Source organism: Hyperolius riggenbachi, chromosome 4 (genome assembly GCF_040937935.1).
Source record: "Hyperolius riggenbachi isolate aHypRig1 chromosome 4, aHypRig1.pri, whole genome shotgun sequence".
In the NCBI taxonomy this organism is placed as follows: domain Eukaryota; kingdom Metazoa; phylum Chordata; class Amphibia; order Anura; family Hyperoliidae; genus Hyperolius; species Hyperolius riggenbachi.
Genome location: NC_090649.1, coordinates 449,530,963 through 449,549,336, shown reverse-complemented (window position 1 = coordinate 449,549,336; position 18,374 = coordinate 449,530,963). Strand labels below are relative to the sequence as shown.

The window sequence follows — 18,374 nt, the reverse complement described above, 5'->3', positions numbered from 1 at the left end:
AAGTAGTAACAGTAAGTAGAACTAACTAATTACAATAATCAATCAGCGATCAGAAGGAAATGGAGTGTGGGTGTGTGTACACTCAGACAGTGAGTGCACGCACGCAGGAGCTAGTAGCCTATGAACACAGTGACTGAGTGTCCTAGACTCCTAGTACAGTAAGAGTAAGTAGTAACAGTAAGTAGAACTAACTAATTACAATAATCAATCAGCGATCAGAAGGAAATGGAGTGTGGGTGTGTGTACACTCAGACAGTGAGTGCACGCACGCAGGAGCTAGTAGCCTATGAACACAGTGACTGAGTGTCCTAGACTCCTAGTACAGTAAGAGTAAGTAGTAACAGTAAGTACAACTAACTAATTACAATAATCAATCAGCGATCAGAAGGAAATGGAGTGTGGGTGTGTGTACACTCAGACAGTGAGTGCACGCACGCAGGAGCTAGTAGCCTATGAACACAGTGACTGAGTGTCCTAGACTCCTAGTACAGTAAGAGTAAGTAGTAACAGTAAGTAGAACTAACTAATTACAATAATCAATCAGCGATCAGAAGGAAATGGAGTGTGGGTGTGTGTACACTCAGACAGTGAGTGCACGCACGCAGGAGCTAGTAGCCTATGAACACAGTGACTGAGTGTCCTAGACTCCTAGTACAGTAAGAGTAAGTAGTAACAGTAAGTAGAACTAACTAATTACAATAATCAATCAGCGATCAGAAGGAAATGGAGTGTGGGTGTGTGTACACTCAGACAGTGAGTGCACGCACGCAGGAGCTAGTAGCCTATGAACACAGTGACTGAGTGTCCTAGACTCCTAGTACAGTAAGAGTAAGTAGTAACAGTAAGTACAACTAACTAATTACGATAATCAATCAGCGATCAGAAGGAAATGGAGTGTGGGTGTGTGTACACTCAGACAGTGAGTGCACGCACGCAGGAGCTAGTAGCCTATGGACAGTGACTGAGTGTCCTAGACTCCTAGTACAGTAAGAGTAAGTAGTAACAGTAAGTAGAACTAACTAATTACAATAATCAATCAGCGATCAGAAGGAAATGGAGTGTGGGTGTGTGTACACTCAGACAGTGAGTGCACGCACGCAGGAGCTAGTAGCCTATGAACACAGTGACTGAGTGTCCTAGACTCCTAGTACAGTAAGAGTAAGTAGTAACAGTAAGTAGAACTAACTAATTACAATAATCAATCAGCGATCAGAAGGAAATGGAGTGTGGGTGTGTGTACACTCAGACAGTGAGTGCACGCACGCAGGAGCTAGTAGCCTATGAACACAGTGACTGAGTGTCCTAGACTCCTAGTACAGTAAGAGTAAGTAGTAACAGTAAGTACAACTAACTAATTACGATAATCAATCAGCGATCAGAAGGAAATGGAGTGTGGGTGTGTGTACACTCAGACAGTGAGTGCACGCACGCAGGAGCTAGTAGCCTATGGACAGTGACTGAGTGTCCTAGACTCCTAGTACAGTAAGAGTAAGTAGTAACAGTAAGTAGAACTAACTAATTACAATAATCAATCAGCGATCAGAAGGAAATGGAGTGTGGGTGTGTGTACACTCAGACAGTGAGTGCACGCACGCAGGAGCTAGTAGCCTATGAACACAGTGACTGAGTGTCCTAGACTCCTAGTACAGTAAGAGTAAGTAGTAACAGTAAGTAGAACTAACTAATTACAATAATCAATCAGCGATCAGAAGGAAATGGAGTGTGGGTGTGTGTACACTCAGACAGTGAGTGCACGCACGCAGGAGCTAGTAGCCTATGGACAGTGACTGAGTGTCCTAGACTCCTAGTACAGTAAGAGTAAGTAGTAACAGTAAGTAGAACTAACTAATTACGATAATCAATCAGCGATCAGAAGGAAATAGAGTGTGTGTTGTGTGTGTACACTCAGACAGTGAGTGCAGTGCGCACACGCAGGAGCTAGTAGCCTATATGAACAGTGACAGTGAGTGTCCCTACGGGTACAGTAAGAGTAAGTAGTAAGTAAGTACAACTAACTAACAATAATCTATCAGTAATCAGAAGGAAATAGAGTGTGTGTACACACAGACAGTGAGTGAGTGCACACACGCAGGAGCTAGCTAGTAGCCTATAAACAGTGACAGTCAGTGAGTGTCCTACTCCTAGTACAGTATAACTACAATACTATTAGTAAAGGACAGCAGAAATACTGGTATAGATGAGAGAAATAAACAGAGGACAGCTGCCCACAGAGGCAAGGCCCCCCTGAGGCCTAAACCTGTAAGCTTGCAGCAGCTGCCTGTCTCTAATGTAACACACAAGCTACTAACTAAAATACAATGTCTATCTAACTAACAACAATATAGGTGTATATGGCAGGTGTAGGTGAGCAAAAACGCTAGGTAAATGATCACAATAGAGCACTTGCTAAGCCAAAGCACAAAGGAGCAACTCTCTCTCTGTACAAGTCTCAGGCAAGCATGGAGAAACGGAACATGGCGGCCGCTATTTATAGGGTAGGGGCTGGCCAGGGTCCCCCTCTGTGATTGGCTGCCGTCAGAGGGCCTGGGAGCCCTCTGATTGGCTCTAAGGACATCAATCTGGGCTATGACGCTATTCGAGCTCGGTACCGAGCTCGAATAGCGCCGAGTTGCTCGAATAGCTCGAATAGTGAATGGGCTATTCGAGTGTACTCGGATAGCCCATTCGAATAGCTCCAGCTATTCGGAGCTCGAATACCGAGCTCGAATAGCTGAAAAAGAGCTCGAATATTCGAGCTACTCGAATATTCGAGCTCTGCTGAGCACCACTGCTGGGAAGAACTTGCAGAACTGGATGGATTGATTACAAGCAGTGGTGTAGCAATAGGGGGTGCAGAGGTAGCAACTGCATCGGGCCCTTCAACCAGAGGGGCCCACCCTCAACCACAGTATTAGCTCTCTATTGGTCCTATGCTGGTAATAATCACTTCTATAGGTGCTTTCATTAATAGTAATCATTAACAAACTGGTCCCCACCCCTAACACTTCTGGTTGCCATTGGCAGGTTTTGGTGCACCGTATCAATTGTTAAGATGTATGTAATGTGTAGAGTGCTAAGGGGCAGGGCCGGGCCGAGGCATAGGCTGGAGAGGCTCCAGCCTCAGGGCGCAGTGTAGGAGGGGGCGCACAATTCATTCAGCTGTCATTCCTAACTGTGTTTGAAGCACAAAGAAATAAGAAAAGAGGATACATGGCAGTGACTGCAAGCCAGATAACTAGATATTAAGGTGTTGGGGAGGTTGTGGGCCCTGTGGCACCTCTTAGTCTAATAGCAATCAGTGTGTGACGGCTGGGGTGGGAGCGATGGAGGGGTGCACTTTGGTGTCTCAGCCTTGGGTGCTGGAGGACCTTGTCCCGCCTCTGCTTAGGGGGCCCAATGGAAACCTTGCACCAGGGCCGATAGCTCCTTAGCTATGCCACTGATTAGAATCTGCGTACAATTTGCAAGGAATTTGCCTGCGATTCGGAAAAACTAGCATGGCGTCGATCACCTCTGGTTATTATAGAGGGAGAGCGGCCATGTTTGCCCTCCCAGAATAACCGCTGTAAACGTTTCTCTCTTCTAAGCCATCGTGTTTCCAGCACCTGCTGAACAGATGGAACACAAGCCGGTAAAAGTTCAGCGCAGCTGGCCAATGGATTTATGAGTCTCCCGTTATTAGTAAGCAGTGATGATACTCTTACTACCAGCTCCAGCATTGTCCTTCCCGTAATCAGGAACATCCCTATTTGATGATCACTTCTTGAATATTTCTTGACCATCACAGAAGCCCCAGAGGGAAATCCAATTAGTAACTCTCTTTTAAGCTTAATTAAATTCCATGCTGTGCCATACATGCTTTGGTGAAGCCCATAATTTAATTATTATCCCGGGACAACAAGATAGAGATGGCACAAGGGCATCCTAGTCCATCCAGATGGCCAACAGAGTTACTGCTAAAGCAAATGGGGCAAATACATTTCCTGGTTGGAAGTTTTTACCCGTTCTCAATAAAAAGCTTTGTATTTAATTAACTCACCATAGGGAATCCGACTTAATATTTCAAGTCCTTCGGTTCAGAGCCAGATCAGTCATAAGGCAGCTAGGCTTGAGCCATGGGCCTAGTGGATATCCATAGGACTGGCATCCATCTTTTGTTAAGCCCCTTTTTAGGTTAATGTGTCTCTTTTGCAGTTTTATTCATTGCATTATTATCACCCTCTTTAATAAAGGGATACTGTAGGGGGTCGGGGGAAAATGAGTTGAACTTACCCGGGGCTTCTAATGGTCCCCCGCAGACATCCTGTGCCCGCGCAGCCACTCACCAATGCTCCGGCCCCGCCTGTGGTTCACTTCTGGAATTTCAGACTTTAAAGCCTGAAAACCACTGCGCCTGCGTTGCAGTGTCCTTACTCCCGCTGATGGCACCAGGAGCGTACTGTACAGGCCTAGTATGGTCTGTGCCTGCGTCGTGCACTCCTGGTGACATCAGGGGAAGCGAGGACACTGCAATGCAGGCGCAGTGGTTTTCAGACTTCAAAGTCTGAAATTCCAGAAGTGAACTGGAGGCGGGGCCGGAGCATCGGTGAGTGGCTGCGCGGGCACAGGATGTCTGCGGGGGACCATTAGAAGCCCCGGGTAAGTTCAACTCATTTTCCCCCGACCCCCTACAGTATCCCTTTAAAGAGAACCCGAGGTGGGTTTGAAGAATGTTATCTGCATACAGAGGCTGGATCTGCCTATACAGCCCAGCCTCTGTTGCTATCCCAAACCCCCCTAAGGTCCCCCTGCACTCTGCAATCCCTCATAAATCACAGCCACGCTGCTGGCAAACAGCTTGTCAGAGCTGGCTGTGTTTATCTCTATAGTGTCAGTCTGCTGCTCTCCCCGCCTCCTGCAGAACTCCGGTCCCCGCCTGCATCCCTTCCCTCCCTGCTGATTGGAGGGAAGGGATGGGGGCAGGGACCGGAGCTATGCAGGAGGCAGGGGTGCAGCCGAGACTGACACTACAGTTGTAAACACAGCCTCACAGCACGCCTGTGATTTATGGGGGATTGCAGAGTGCAGGGGGACCTTAGGGGGGTTTGGGATAGCAACAGAGGCTGGGCTGTATAGGCAGATCCAGCCTCTGTATGCAGATAACTTTCTTTAAACAGACCTCGGGTTCTCTTTAAGGATATAAAATCATTTAAAAAGGAGAGGTATAGCTAGCTTACCTCTCCTGAAGGTATCAAAATGCACACAGTAGCTCGACATTCCTTGAAAAGCTATTGCACACAGTAGTTTTTTTTCACCAATGCATTTTGCTGGGGTTCCCTCTTCCTCAGGTCAAATAGCAACCTCAAAAATGGATCCCTGGTATTAAGAGTGGTATTAAGAGCTGGGAATACAGAAATCTCACCACTAGAGTACATGTAAGAGAGAGAAGAATCCAGCAGGGGTAGGAGGATCCCTGGTATTAAGAGTGGTATTAAGAGCTGGGAACTCAGGACATTAGAGATCTCAGCCCTTGAATACCTTAGATATAAAATAATCTAGCAGTGGAGGGGAGCCCTGGTAATGGCACACAGTAGCTCGACATTCCTTGAAAAGGTATTGCACACAGTAGTTTTTTTTTCACCAATGCATTTTGCTGGGGTTCCCTCTTCCTCAGGTCAAATAGCAACCTCAAAAATGTCCCAAATTGCCAGAGACCACTCAAACATTGAGACACTCGTGTCTGACTGTTCTCTTTGGCACATTTTGGTGGCACTGGTTGCTATTTGACCTGAGGAAGAGGGAAACCCCGCAAAATGCACTGGTGAAAACCTACTGTGCAAAATAAATGTTCTAAGGAATCTCAAGTCACTTTGTCTACTTTGAGACTTCCAAGAAAGGTAAGCCAACCATATCTCTCCATTTTAAACAGTTTTTAATGATTTTATGTATTTTGGGTGCCTCCATCCTCATCCAAATATTGTGTTAGTTTTACGCAAATCTGTGCTGCTTGCAAATGGTCCAGTCGTATGCAGCAGCTGGAATACAGAAATCTCACCACTAGAGTACATGTAAGAGAGAGAAGAATCCAGCAGGGGTAGGAAGATCCCTGGTATTAACCTCCCTGGCGTGATGATTATTTCCAGATTTAGGGTCTAAAAGCCGTGCAACTTTTTCATAAGCTTTTAGACCCTAAAAACAAGAAGAAAAACATACCTCAGAGAGGTCTGCAACAGCTCCTTCATGAAACTTACTCAGGCACGGGATTACCACCCTGTTCTGTGGCTTTCCGCCCCGAGCCTGACTCTGGATTACCGCTAAGGAGGTTAAGAGTGGTATTAAGAGCTGGGAACTCAGGACATTAGAGAGCTCAGCCCTTGAATACCTCAGATATAAAATAATCTAGCAGTGGAGGGGAGCCCTGGTAATGGCGTTCAGAGCCAAGAAGTCATGAGCACACAGATCCCACCATCCGAGTCCCTGAGTGACTGAGGGATCCAGCAGAGGAACAGAAAGCCTGTGCGCTGGGTACTCAAGAATGCAGAAATCTCATCCCTGCAATCCAGGCGTGCAAAGCTGGGAACTCAGGCCTTCAAACACTTCACTATAATTGATAGGATTGGGTACAATAAGCAGCAAGCACTGGGACTGACTTGGGCTTATGGGCTATACTTTATAACACTGTCACTATGCACGTTTGAAATATTGCACCTTTTTTATTTTTCCTGATGAAGACTAAATCACATTAATAGTCGAAACATGTCGAATTGTTGGGGGTGATGTTTATTGGTGGGGAGACTATCTATGTATAGAGACTGAGGCCCCTTTACTGTTTGGCTGCACATGCAATGCTCTATTATCTTGCAATTGTGCATCCTGAGTGGGTCAGGAATCTTCTCTATACATTTTTTCAGTAGGACTGTGCATATATGTTTAAATGATATTTGGATGACCGCCTGTGACGACTGGCATCCTCATTAACCACTTCACCCCAAAGCGGTTTTTACTCTAACGGACAAGAGTGATTTTCATATTTCAGTGCTCATCCCTTTTATTTGCCAATAGCTTAATCACTACTTATCACAATGAAATGATCTAGATCTTGTTTTTTTCACCACCAATTAGGCTTTTTGGGGTTGATATTTGTTTTCAGTAATTACTTTATTTTCTATGCATTTTAAAGGTAAAAACAAAGAGAAAATGAAAAAAATACACTATTTCTCCAATTTCACCCCCTATAGTTTTAGGGCTAGTCCACACTAGGTCCGGAAACGTATCCGTGGCTGCGTTTTTCAGCCCTGATGAAAAATGGAGTCCCAGATACTAATGTTAAAAATAGCAGCCGTCCTCACCCAGGAAAAAACTGATCCGTCTGCGTTTGCAGGGACCCGTTCTCAAAACCTGAACGGAAGATCCGGATCTGCTGCATTTTCACGCAACGGATCAGGACCCTGATACACGCAGGGGTAGTGAAAAGCAATGAGAAAACGCATCTCCATCTGACACAGGCAAAATAGCATCAAAAACGGTAAAAAAAACGGATAGCCTGAACTTTATTATTGGCCCAAAAAATCCTCCCACTACCTTCCTAATGACAGAGACGTTTTCTGTCCGTGTTTTGGGGTAAAAAACTGAACGGAAACTGATGCAAAACTGATGCACTTTTTATGAAAACGGATCAGTTTGCGGTCTGGTGGTACTTCCCCTGATCCCAGACTGCAGTGTCCGTCCTGCAACCGTGCCTAGTGTGGACCTAGCCTTACTATAAACACTGCTACTGTGCATAAAACCCACACATTTTATCTGCCTATTTGTCCTGGTTATCACAAGATTTTAATTACGTCCCCAGTACAAAGTATGGTGACAATATACGTAGTATTTGGAAATAAAGGTGTATTTTTTTCTATGGTGTTTTTTTTCCCACTAATCGCACGGGAATGCATATGCACAGCGGCAGCAGCACTGTTTGACTTATAAAAACGTCCTGGAGCCGTTAGGAGAGGTTCTAGCAGGTCATTTTTATAATTCTGCCTGTCATTAAGTGGTTAAAATATATACGACAACACTAGAGTGCACTATTTTGTGGCTAGGTGTGATACAGGGCTTTTGAATATGTCCATTTGATAGCCATCCCCTCACTTGTTTTGGAGGTGGTGATATGTATGGCCTGTTATATTGTTTTAACTACTTTACGACCGCTCCACGCCGATGGGCGTGGCCGCGGGGGCAGACCCAGGACCGCCTAACGCCAATTGGCGTCAGGTCCTGGAGCCGGCTACTGAAGGAGATTGCGCGCAGGATACGCGCGCATCTCCTTCTTGGGGGCGGAGCTCCGCCCCATCTTCAGTCTCCGAGCGGCTATTGCCGCTCGAGAGACTGTTAGACGGCGTGATTGCCGTCTATTTACATAGTGCAGCTCTGCACTGGGGACAGCTGTGTGTCACGGCTGTCCCCCTGGGGGACAAGAGAGCGATCAGCTCTCATAGGCAGAAGCCTATGACAGCCGATCGCGTGATTGGCCGGCTGGGGGGAGGGAGGGGATTGGAGGAAAGAAGATAAATAAAGGCATAGTAAAAAATATTTTTAAAAAGGCGAATGTAAATATTGATTAAAAAACAAACAAACAACTGGGGGGCGATCAGACCCCACCAACAGAGAGCTCTGTTGGTGGGGGGAAAGGGGGGGGGGAATCACTTGTGTACTGTGTTGTGCGGCCCTGCAGCTTGGCCTTAAAGCTGCAGTGGCCATTTTAGAAATAATCAGTCTGGTCTTTAGGGGGGTTTACCACTGTGGTCATTAAGTGGTTAAATTGACCAATAAAAGTTATATTTTAGGTACTATAGTACTATTTAGGAAGGGCATGTTTTAGGGTCTGTTGAAAAACTCTGGCCTTCAGGCTGGGTGCACACATAGCAGAAACGCTAGCATTGCGTAAAATGCTGCGATTTTGCCACTAATGGAAGTCTATGGGCTGTAGGTAAAAAACGTATATAAAAAACGCATATGCGTTTTCTATGCATTTTACAGTATGCATTTTGCTAACGTTGGTTTTGTTGCATATTATGCAGGATTGGTGCCAAAACGCACATAATGACGCATATGCATAGCGTTTTCATGCGTTTTTGATGCATTTTCATATGCATTTTTTTTTAAATAAAGTTTCATGATGTATTTCCACTTCCTGTTGCCTTCCTATTGATTTGCATAAAACGCAATATGAAAATGCATACAAAACGCATATGAGTTTTGTATATGCGAACTGCAAACGCATTAAAATGCATCAAAACACATGAAAAACGCATATGCGGGAGAAAATGCAAATGCACAAAAACGCAACAAAACAGCACTAAAAACGCACACAAAAAAGGCAACGCACATGCCATAAAACGCTACCATTCACGCTATATATCATATGTGAATCCAGCCAAGGGAGAAGTAGAGCCCCCAGTGGTAGGACCAGGAGGTGAGTATAAAGCCTCTTTCACAGTGGGACGGTGCGTTTGATGTGACGTTGAGGTCGCATAATGTGCCCCTAATGCAACGCATTGAAAGACTATAACTTGGACGTTATAGTACATTCTTTAGCCCTGCGTTTGGTGCACCGTTTTCGACGCACAGTGATGGATTGAAGATGGCGCATGCGTTACATTAAAAAAAAAAAATCAACATTACTGAGCATGTGCAACACACACAACGCAGCAGATTTCTTGCTAAACGCACAGCATGCAGCACTTTCTAAATATTGTTACACGTTACACACAACGCAACCTGTGCACTGTGAATGTTGCACAGACTTTGTATTGCTGTGCGTTAGTCTGCGTTAAAACATTTTCTAACGTGCGACTTTAACGTCGCACAGTGAAAGAGGCCTAAACCTTTAATAAGGAAGGAAGCCTCTGGTAAAGGGTGGTACTGGGCAAAGCAGGTGTGCAGAGCTGGGAACTCAGGAGCTCGGAGACCTCACCCCTGGAGTAGATATAAAACAATCTAGCAGTGGAGGGAAGCAACTGGTAATGGGTGATAGTGGATGGAGCAGGTGTGCAGAGCTGGGAACTCATAAGTGCTGAGATCTCATTACTGGGTTCCGAGAGAGACATTAGAATCCAGCAGTCTCTGAAGTGTTCAGCTTTGCAGCTATGTTTTATGGCCTATGATTACCATAATCAGGCCCCTTTGTGAATGACCGGGGTCCGCCTGGGATGTGAGGCGAGATGCAGGCTCTGGAAGTGTCTGTGGATGAGGAGGTGTGTGAGCAAGACGAGCGCCGGGGTCAGCCAGAGACAACGGAGTGAGGTGAGGAGGTAAAAATACATGGAGCAATATCAGCCCTTGGCTTCCATCACAAAGGCTTGTTTATGAAGTGTGTGAGTGACATTATGGAAAGATGGTCGGATTCCGCCGCCATCGTTTCCGAGGAGAGGAGATCGCCATTCTGGAAGCCTCCGGAACATACAATACCGGAGTCTGACCTGCGGAAACTATGAGACGAATATTGGCAGAAATGGCCCTGCGCTCAGCAGTTTCTGCAGGTTTATGAAAAGGTGAGAGAGTAGCCGACCCCGGGCTCTGCATACAGAATACCGCTGCACATCACTGCTGGCGGAACCAGAGAATCTGGCTATAGCAAACTTAGAATACCCAATTCCAGAAACTCTGCTCAGAGAGACACGCTCACTCTCACACCTAATCAATAAACCCCCCATTTTCCCCACTCCCACAGCACATAAGGGCTGATTTATGAAGCAGTGCGAGCTCCATGGCAGCACAGCAAGCTAAATCCAGGGATGCACGCTAGCGTGCCTTTCTTAATTATGCGCGCTGCTTACATAGCAACGGGTGTTCCTATAAATGCCGGCTGCTGCTGTGAAGTATCGTGACCACAATACTTCACTAGAGCGGCTGCTACTATGTTAATTAACATAGTTACTATGTAGTAACTGTGTTAAATAGAAACCGTAACCAAGAATCGAACTTCATCCCAATCAGTAACTGATACCCCCTTTCCCATGAGAAATCTTTTCCTTTTCACAAACGGATCATCAGGGGGCCCTGTATGCCTGATATTGTGGTGAAACCCCTCCCAACAGTGTGATGTCAGGAACATAGTTCTGACATCACACTGTGGGAGCCTTGCTGCATTGTGGGAAATAACAGCTGTTTCCAACTTCCAAAAAAGCAAGCAGCATCTACTTCCACTGACATCATCTGCCAGTAGTAAAAATGTCTCCATGTGATAAATGTCAGAATATAAATCAGGGAGAGGAAAGATTTGACAATGAGCAAACACTGACTAAATCATTTATAAATAATTATTGTAAAAATGAAGCATTTTTTCACTGGAGTTCCTCTTTAACATAGTAGCGGCTGCTCTAGTGAAGTATCGCAGTCTCAATACTTCACAGCATTAGCCGGCATTTACAGGAGTGCAAGTCGCTATGTTAGCAACACACGCAACTAAGAAAGGAACGCTGCGCTGCACGGACGTGCATAGTGTGCAGCCCTGGATTTAGGTTGCGGTGCTGTCATGGAGCTTGCATTGCTATAGCAGCGCAGCTTCATGAATCAGCCTCATACTCTCCTCGCTCGTTTAAATTGTCACAACAAGTTTCAGGACTAATGGCCCATACTCACGGGCAACTTTTTGGCCTGTCGCCAGCACACGTGAGCGTGTGCGCGACAGGCCGGCGACAGCTCCTCGCCAGGTCCCTCCGCATACACACGGCGGAGGGACCTGGCAACTGATGCGGCGGAAGCTGTCGCTGTTGCTCCTCCGGAAGCCCAGTGCATTTCTTCTCTTGTTGCTGTCGCTAGTCCGCGTACTCACGCGGACTAGCGGCAGTTCTGGCGGAGTTGCGGTGGCGACTGTCACCAGGCGATTGAGCGGTTCAATCGCCCGGCGACATCAGCGACGAGCGACGGTTCGGGGTACGCGCCCGTGCAACGCCGCATACTCACGGGCGACCTGTAGCTGCAACACGCGCGCGCCGCGGAAGAGGCGAGTCATCCCCCCCGCTGCCTGGCAATATACGCTCGCTGCTGCATTTTATAGCCGGAGGGGGAGTGCAAATTGGGAGACTCAGGTGAGGGGGGCGACCCCCCTCCCCGCCACTGAGCCCAATACCCCCTTCCTGCTCGCTACCCACTCCAGGCTACCTATTCTGGGGGGGGGGGGGGGGGGGGGGGGCTTTATTTCACAAGTTTGCCTCAGGTGGCAAAAAGTCTAGAATCGGCCCTGGGTGGCTGCCATATTTATTTCTTTTTAACCAAATAGTAGTTGCCTGACGCAGTCCTGCTGATCTTTCACGCAGTGCCTGTTTGAATTAGCTTGTGCTTATTGGTGGATACATTGTTTGTTTAATTCCTCATCAGGTCCGCCGCTGTTCTCCTGCCAGGATTTGTGTTTGGGCGCCCTAAGGGCGGAGTATACATGTATATATTGTGTGTTATGTGCATTTGACTTTTGTTATGACTTTGTGCAACTTGACAAAGCCCTGCTAAGGCCGAAACAGCAGTCTGTCATTGCTATCACTTCATGATTTATTAAAGTATTAGAGCTCAGCTACAGTATAATACTCTGCTGTGCTGCCGGTCCTTTGTGGATTTCTACTTTTGTGACCCATTGGTACTGGGATGGGACTGTGGCACACATTGGACTTCTGTGTTGTGATTGGCACTCCTGGGCCTAACTGTTTAATGTAAATTTTATATAGTAAATACAGAGAAAACAGTTTTAGGCATTTTCCATGTTTACAGCATTTGACTGAAGCCAATCCTGATGTAATTTCCTCCTCCCTTACTCTATTTTCCTCCTAGAAGCTGCACTGTCATATCTAGCTTGCTTTGTAAATATAAGTGAGCAAAGCATAGATTGTATTTCAGCAGCTTCTGCAGATGGGTGAGGTGTATTTCCCTTCTCAGCCTCCTGTCACACTGAACTACCCTCAGCCAATCAGTGAAGAGCATCAATGTGGGAGGGGAGATAGCAAGCTTCCTACCCCACCAAATAGTGCCAGGCTCACTGAGATAAGATTCATTACAGAAGAAACATTTATGATTGTATTTAAATGCTGGCAATGCAGGGTCAAGTTGTAGACTGCATATTAAACACAGAGCAGTGGGTAAATGGAATTTGATTTTTGGCTGACAATCCCGCTTTCAGGCAGAAAGTTGGGTGAAATCTCAGTGATAGAGACATAGACAATGTCAAACTTTGGTCAGACAGTTCTAAACATTCTTCACTCTGAAACAAAATTTGGGATTAGCAGTGTATCAGGCAGAGAACGTTGTGTTCTGTGTTTTTTAAAGGTTTTTTTTTCATAAGCTTGTATTTAATGTGAACATGAAAGCTAAGCTGCATTAGCACATCTTTGTCAGGGCACATTTTGTCTTATCATAGTATATACACAATCTTCCTGTTGGGGTTTCAGTGGAATTATTGATTTACATTTCTGGAAGGCGATCGCTCAACGGTTGCCGGGACACCCAGTGGCGATAGGACTCGGAGTTCCGGAACCGCTGCTTCTCTCACTGACGGCCTGCTAGATATTTTTAGCTCACAATTTCCTGTTTATCTATCATGACTCTTCCCTGACTCCAGATTATTAAGCTATTATTGCCAGAGATCCCAGGAGCTGTGTGACCCCTCCCCCTGCGCTAATAAGCCGCCACCCGACTTCTAGATGCCTTATAGACTGTGGCATTACTGAAGAAGTTGCACTGTGCAGGGCAGATGGGGGAACAGGACAAGGGAAGTTGTACTGTGCAGGGCAGACACTGGGGGAACAGAAGGAAGGACAATGGACTGTGAAGGGCAAATGGGAGGAATGCGGGAAAAGGAGAAGGGAAGTTGTACTGTGCAGGCAGATGGGGGAACAGGACAAGGGAAGTTGTACTGTGCAGGCAGATGGGAGGAAGACTGGAGGAACAGGAGGAGGAAAGGGAGATGGTCCGTGAAGGCAAAATGGGAGCATACCTCCCAACTTTTTGAGATGAGAAAAAGGGACACTTAAGCCACACCTCTGCCACACCCCTGGTCATGACCCCTCCACGCCCCTAGTCACGCATACCATAAAGATTTCATAAGAAAAATATGTTATTTTATCATTCAAACTACACTGGTCCTTTCTATCCTGGTTCATTTTCCTTCATATTAACATTTGAAAATTAGTAATATATCAATTTAAACGATGGGAATAAAGTTTAGAGTCAATCAAGCACATTTTTTTAGTAGAGAAATATATATATTTACATAGAAAGAGGGACAAAGTCCTGCAAGAGGGACAAATGAGGAGGAAAGAGGGACAGGGCTTCCAAAAAGGGACTGTCCCTCTGAAAGAGGGACATTTGGGAGCTATGTGGGAGGGATGCGGGAAAAGAAGGTAGCTTGTACTACGCAGGGCAGATGGAAGGAGGGGGGGAATATGAGGAGGGATGCTGGACTGTGAAGGGCAAATGGGAGGAGGGATGGGGGGGGCGGCGACAGGAGAAGGAAGTTGTAATGTGCAGGTCGATGGGAGGAGCCATAGAGGAACAGGGCAAGAGGAGGGGTAAGGTGTATTGTTAAAAGACACCTAAATTGAGAAGGATATGGAGGTGAACATATTTATTCCCTTTTAAATATTGAACCGCGTTGCCTGGCTGTCCTGCTGATCCTCTGCTTCTAATCATTTTTAGGGCCCTTTTCCACTAGCAATCGCTAGCGTTCACGCTGAACGCTAGCGATTGCTGAATCGCAATTAGCGGCGATTCCCCGACGTTCGCGGCCGCGATTTTGCTATGCTATGCACTGCATAGCAAAATCGCGGCAAATATCGCTCCGCCGCGCGTTCGCGTTCCCGACAAAAACGAAGCGCGGTAGTGGAAATGACCTACCGCGATTCCTATGTTAAAAAGCAAACCGTAGCGATTGTAAAATCGCTAGCGGTTTGCGTTTTTGCGATTCAGCCAGCGCAAACGCACTGGTGGAAAAGGGCCCTTAGCCATAGACACTGTACAAGCGAATCAGATGCTTCTGACAGAAGTCTGACTGGATTAGCTGCATGCTTGTTTCACTTTTCTCCCATAGGACTCAAAGTGCATAGGCTCTCTCAGATTCAGAAATTGGTAGTAGGATTTTGTATTAACACAACACAATTATAGTTCTGCAAAAACCAAACTGAACAGGTGAGTTTTCAGTCTGGATTTAAAGGGACCCTGAGCAGACGCTGTGGGTATGCTTATATGCACAGTGAGGTCCCAGAGTCTTCTTGTTCCGGGTCTCAGCGTTACATTATGTGAGAGTCAACGATTGCAATGTAATTTATAGCATCCACCCCGGGAGCAGGACCAGGAAATTTCACCAGAAAAGAATCGTAAAGTGGGCAGCATTTCATTGGAAAAAAATCGTAATGTGGGCAGCATTTCACCAGAAAATACACCAGTCTCCTCTCCAGTCCGGCCTCTGGCATGCAGCTCCCCGACGATCCTCCTGAAGCAAATCTCCCGCACTGACATGCAGAGAGCAGGGCTATGGCAAGATGGCGCCCAAAGCCCTGTACTGGAGACACAAATAGTCTCCAGTGCAGGGCTTCGGACGCCATCTTCCTGTAGCCCTGCTCTGCCTCCCGGAATACTCCCGCAGGCTGAGGTGAGCTGCGGGTTGCTGGGAAAGAACTGGCACGACATGTATTAGACACCACGGCCAGTTCAGTACTTAGGGATCCCACAATCGGGCGGCATTGCTCCCCAAGGCGCTTCTGCATACCCAAAACGGCCCTGGACGCCCCCCCTACATACCTCTCAACTTTTTCAGATGAGAAAGAGGGACACTTAAGCCATGCCTCTGCCACACCCGTGGTCACGCCCCCTGTCCCACCCCTAGTCACGCATACCATAAAGATTTTATTAGAAAAATATGACAAAGTCCTGAAAGTGGGACAAATGAGGAAGAAAGAGGGACAAAGGGACAGGGCTCCCAAAGAGGGACTGTCCCTCCAAAAGAGGGACAGTTTGGAGCTATGCCCCTGTATAGAGGTGTTCATTACCAGCATAGCATCAAGGAAAAGCTAAGATAGATGAAGGAGGGCCCCTCTGGCCAAGGGACCCCAGTGCGGTTGCTACCTCTGCACCCCCTATGGCTACACCACTGTTTATTTCCTTTTCAAAAAATGTCTGTCCTGCTGATCCTCCGCCTCTAATGCTTTTAGCCATCAGGTGCTCTGACTGACATGTGACAAGATTAGCTCATGCTTGTTTCTGGTGTGGGCACAGGAGTGCAAAGTACTATGGCGTGGGGTAGAAAGTGTACTGGTGAAGTCCTCCCATTACTGCCCCCACCGGTCAATCAAGTGAGGCAACAAGAGGGCTGCATGCGACAGGTGGGCGGAGCTCTCACATTTGTCTTATGGTGGGCGGGAGTCGACATGTCAGTGAGGTGCAGCGAGTTCAGACTAAGTGGCCCGCATGACGTTCTCTTCTAACTCCGCCCCCACGTGAAGCCGCGACCAGTGAGAGTGGTGATGTGGCGCGGGGCAAGCCGGGTAGTGTCCTTAGTGACGGTTGCTATGGAGGGAAGATGGTGAAAGAAGCTATCCGGATTTATTGCCGCATCCGGCCGCTGCAGCGTCGCCACCAGCCCGGGGTGAGACTGTCCGGATAGTGGGGTCCTTCCTGAGGGGGGAGCAGAGCGCTCGTCACGGGAGCTGAAGCCACACCGGAGACCGCGCGATGTGACACCGGGGAGCCCCTCCCCCACTGCTGCACTCCAGCCTCTGCAGCCTCTATCGTTCTCTTCCTAAGGGGTGCACATTCTGACAGGTTGCATAAAATGCTGCCTGTAGTAAAAATATTTGCAACCTCTTCTATTCCTCCACCTCACATGAACGTTCCAACCTTTGTTACACTATCCTGTGCCTAAAACTACCCTTCACCCATCCCATGCCTAACCTACCCTATCCTGTGCCTAAAACTACCCTTCACCCATCCCTTGCCTAACCTACCCTATCTTGTGCCTAAAACTACTCTCCACCCATGACCCATCCCATGCCTAACCTACCCTATCCTGTGCCTAAAACTACCCTTCACCCATCCCTTGCCTAACCTACCCTATCATGTGCCTAAAACTACTCTCCACCCATCCCATGCCTAACCTACCCTATCCTGTGCCTAAAACCACCCTTCACCCATCCCATGCCTAACCTACCCTATCCTGTGCCTAAAACTACCCTTCACCCATCCCGTGCCTAACCTACCCTATCCTGTGCCTAAAACTACCCTCCACCCATCCCATGCCTAATCTACCCCATCCTATGCCTAAAACTACTATCCATCCATCCCATGCCTAACCTACCCTATCCTATGCCTAAAACTACCCTTCACCCATCCTCTGCCTAATCTACCCCATCCTGTGCCTAAAACTACTATCCATCCCATGCCTAACCTACCCTATCCTATGCCTAAAACTACCCTTCATCCATCCTGTGCCTAACCTACCCTATCCTGTGCCTAAAACTACCCTCCACCCATTCCATGCCTAACCTACCCCATCCTGTGCCTAAAACTGCCCTTCATCGGTCCCATGCCTAACCTACCCCATCATGTGCCTATAACTACTATACACCCATCCCATGCCTAACCTACCTCATCCTGTGCCTAAAACTGCCCTTCATCCATCCCATGCCTAACCTACCCCATCCTGTGCCTACAACTACTATCCACCCATCCCATGCCTAACCTAACCCATCCTGTGCCTAAAACTACTCTCTACCCATCCCATGCCTAACCTACCCTATCCTGTGCCTAAAACTACTCTCATCCCATGCCTAACCTACCCCATCCTGTGCCTAAAACTACCCTCCACCCATTCTATGCCTAAGATACCCCATCCTGTGCCTAAAACTGCCCTTCATCTAACCCATGCCTAACCGACCCTATCCTATGCCTAAAACTACTCTCCACCCATCCCATGCCTAACCTACCCCATCCTGTGCCTTAAACTACCCTTCATCCATCCCATGCCTAACCTACCCTATCCTGTGCCTAAAACCACTCTTCATCCATCCCATGCCTAACCTATCCTATCCTGTGCCTACAACTACTATCCACCCACCCCTTGCCTAACCTACCATATCCTGTGCCTAAAACCACCCTTCATCCATCCCATGCCTAACCTATCCTATCCTGTGCCTACAACTACTATCCACCCATCCCTTGCCTAACCGACCCTATCCTATGCCTAAAACTACTCTCCACCCATCCCATGCCTAACCTACCCCATCCTGTGCCTTAAACTACCCTTCATCCATCCCATGCCTAACCTACCCTATCCTGTGCCTAAAACTACCCTTCATCCATCCCATGCCTAACCTACCCTATCCTGTGCCTAAAACTACCCTCCACCCATCCCGTGCCTATCCTATTCC

At 47.3% G+C, this 18,374-nt stretch overlaps 1 protein-coding gene across 1 annotated transcript in view; it reads left to right on the top strand.

Moving 5' to 3' along the window:
* The first annotated feature begins 16,480 nt into the window (after nt 1–16,480).
* KIF6 (kinesin family member 6) overlaps nt 16,481–18,374 on the top strand; it is a 287,414-nt gene continuing 285,520 nt past the window's right edge. The window contains exon 1 of the mRNA XM_068232714.1: nt 16,481–16,594. Coding sequence (XP_068088815.1) covers nt 16,529–16,594 — 66 coding nt within the window. The 5' untranslated portion in view covers nt 16,481–16,528. The remainder of the gene's footprint in view (nt 16,595–18,374) is intronic.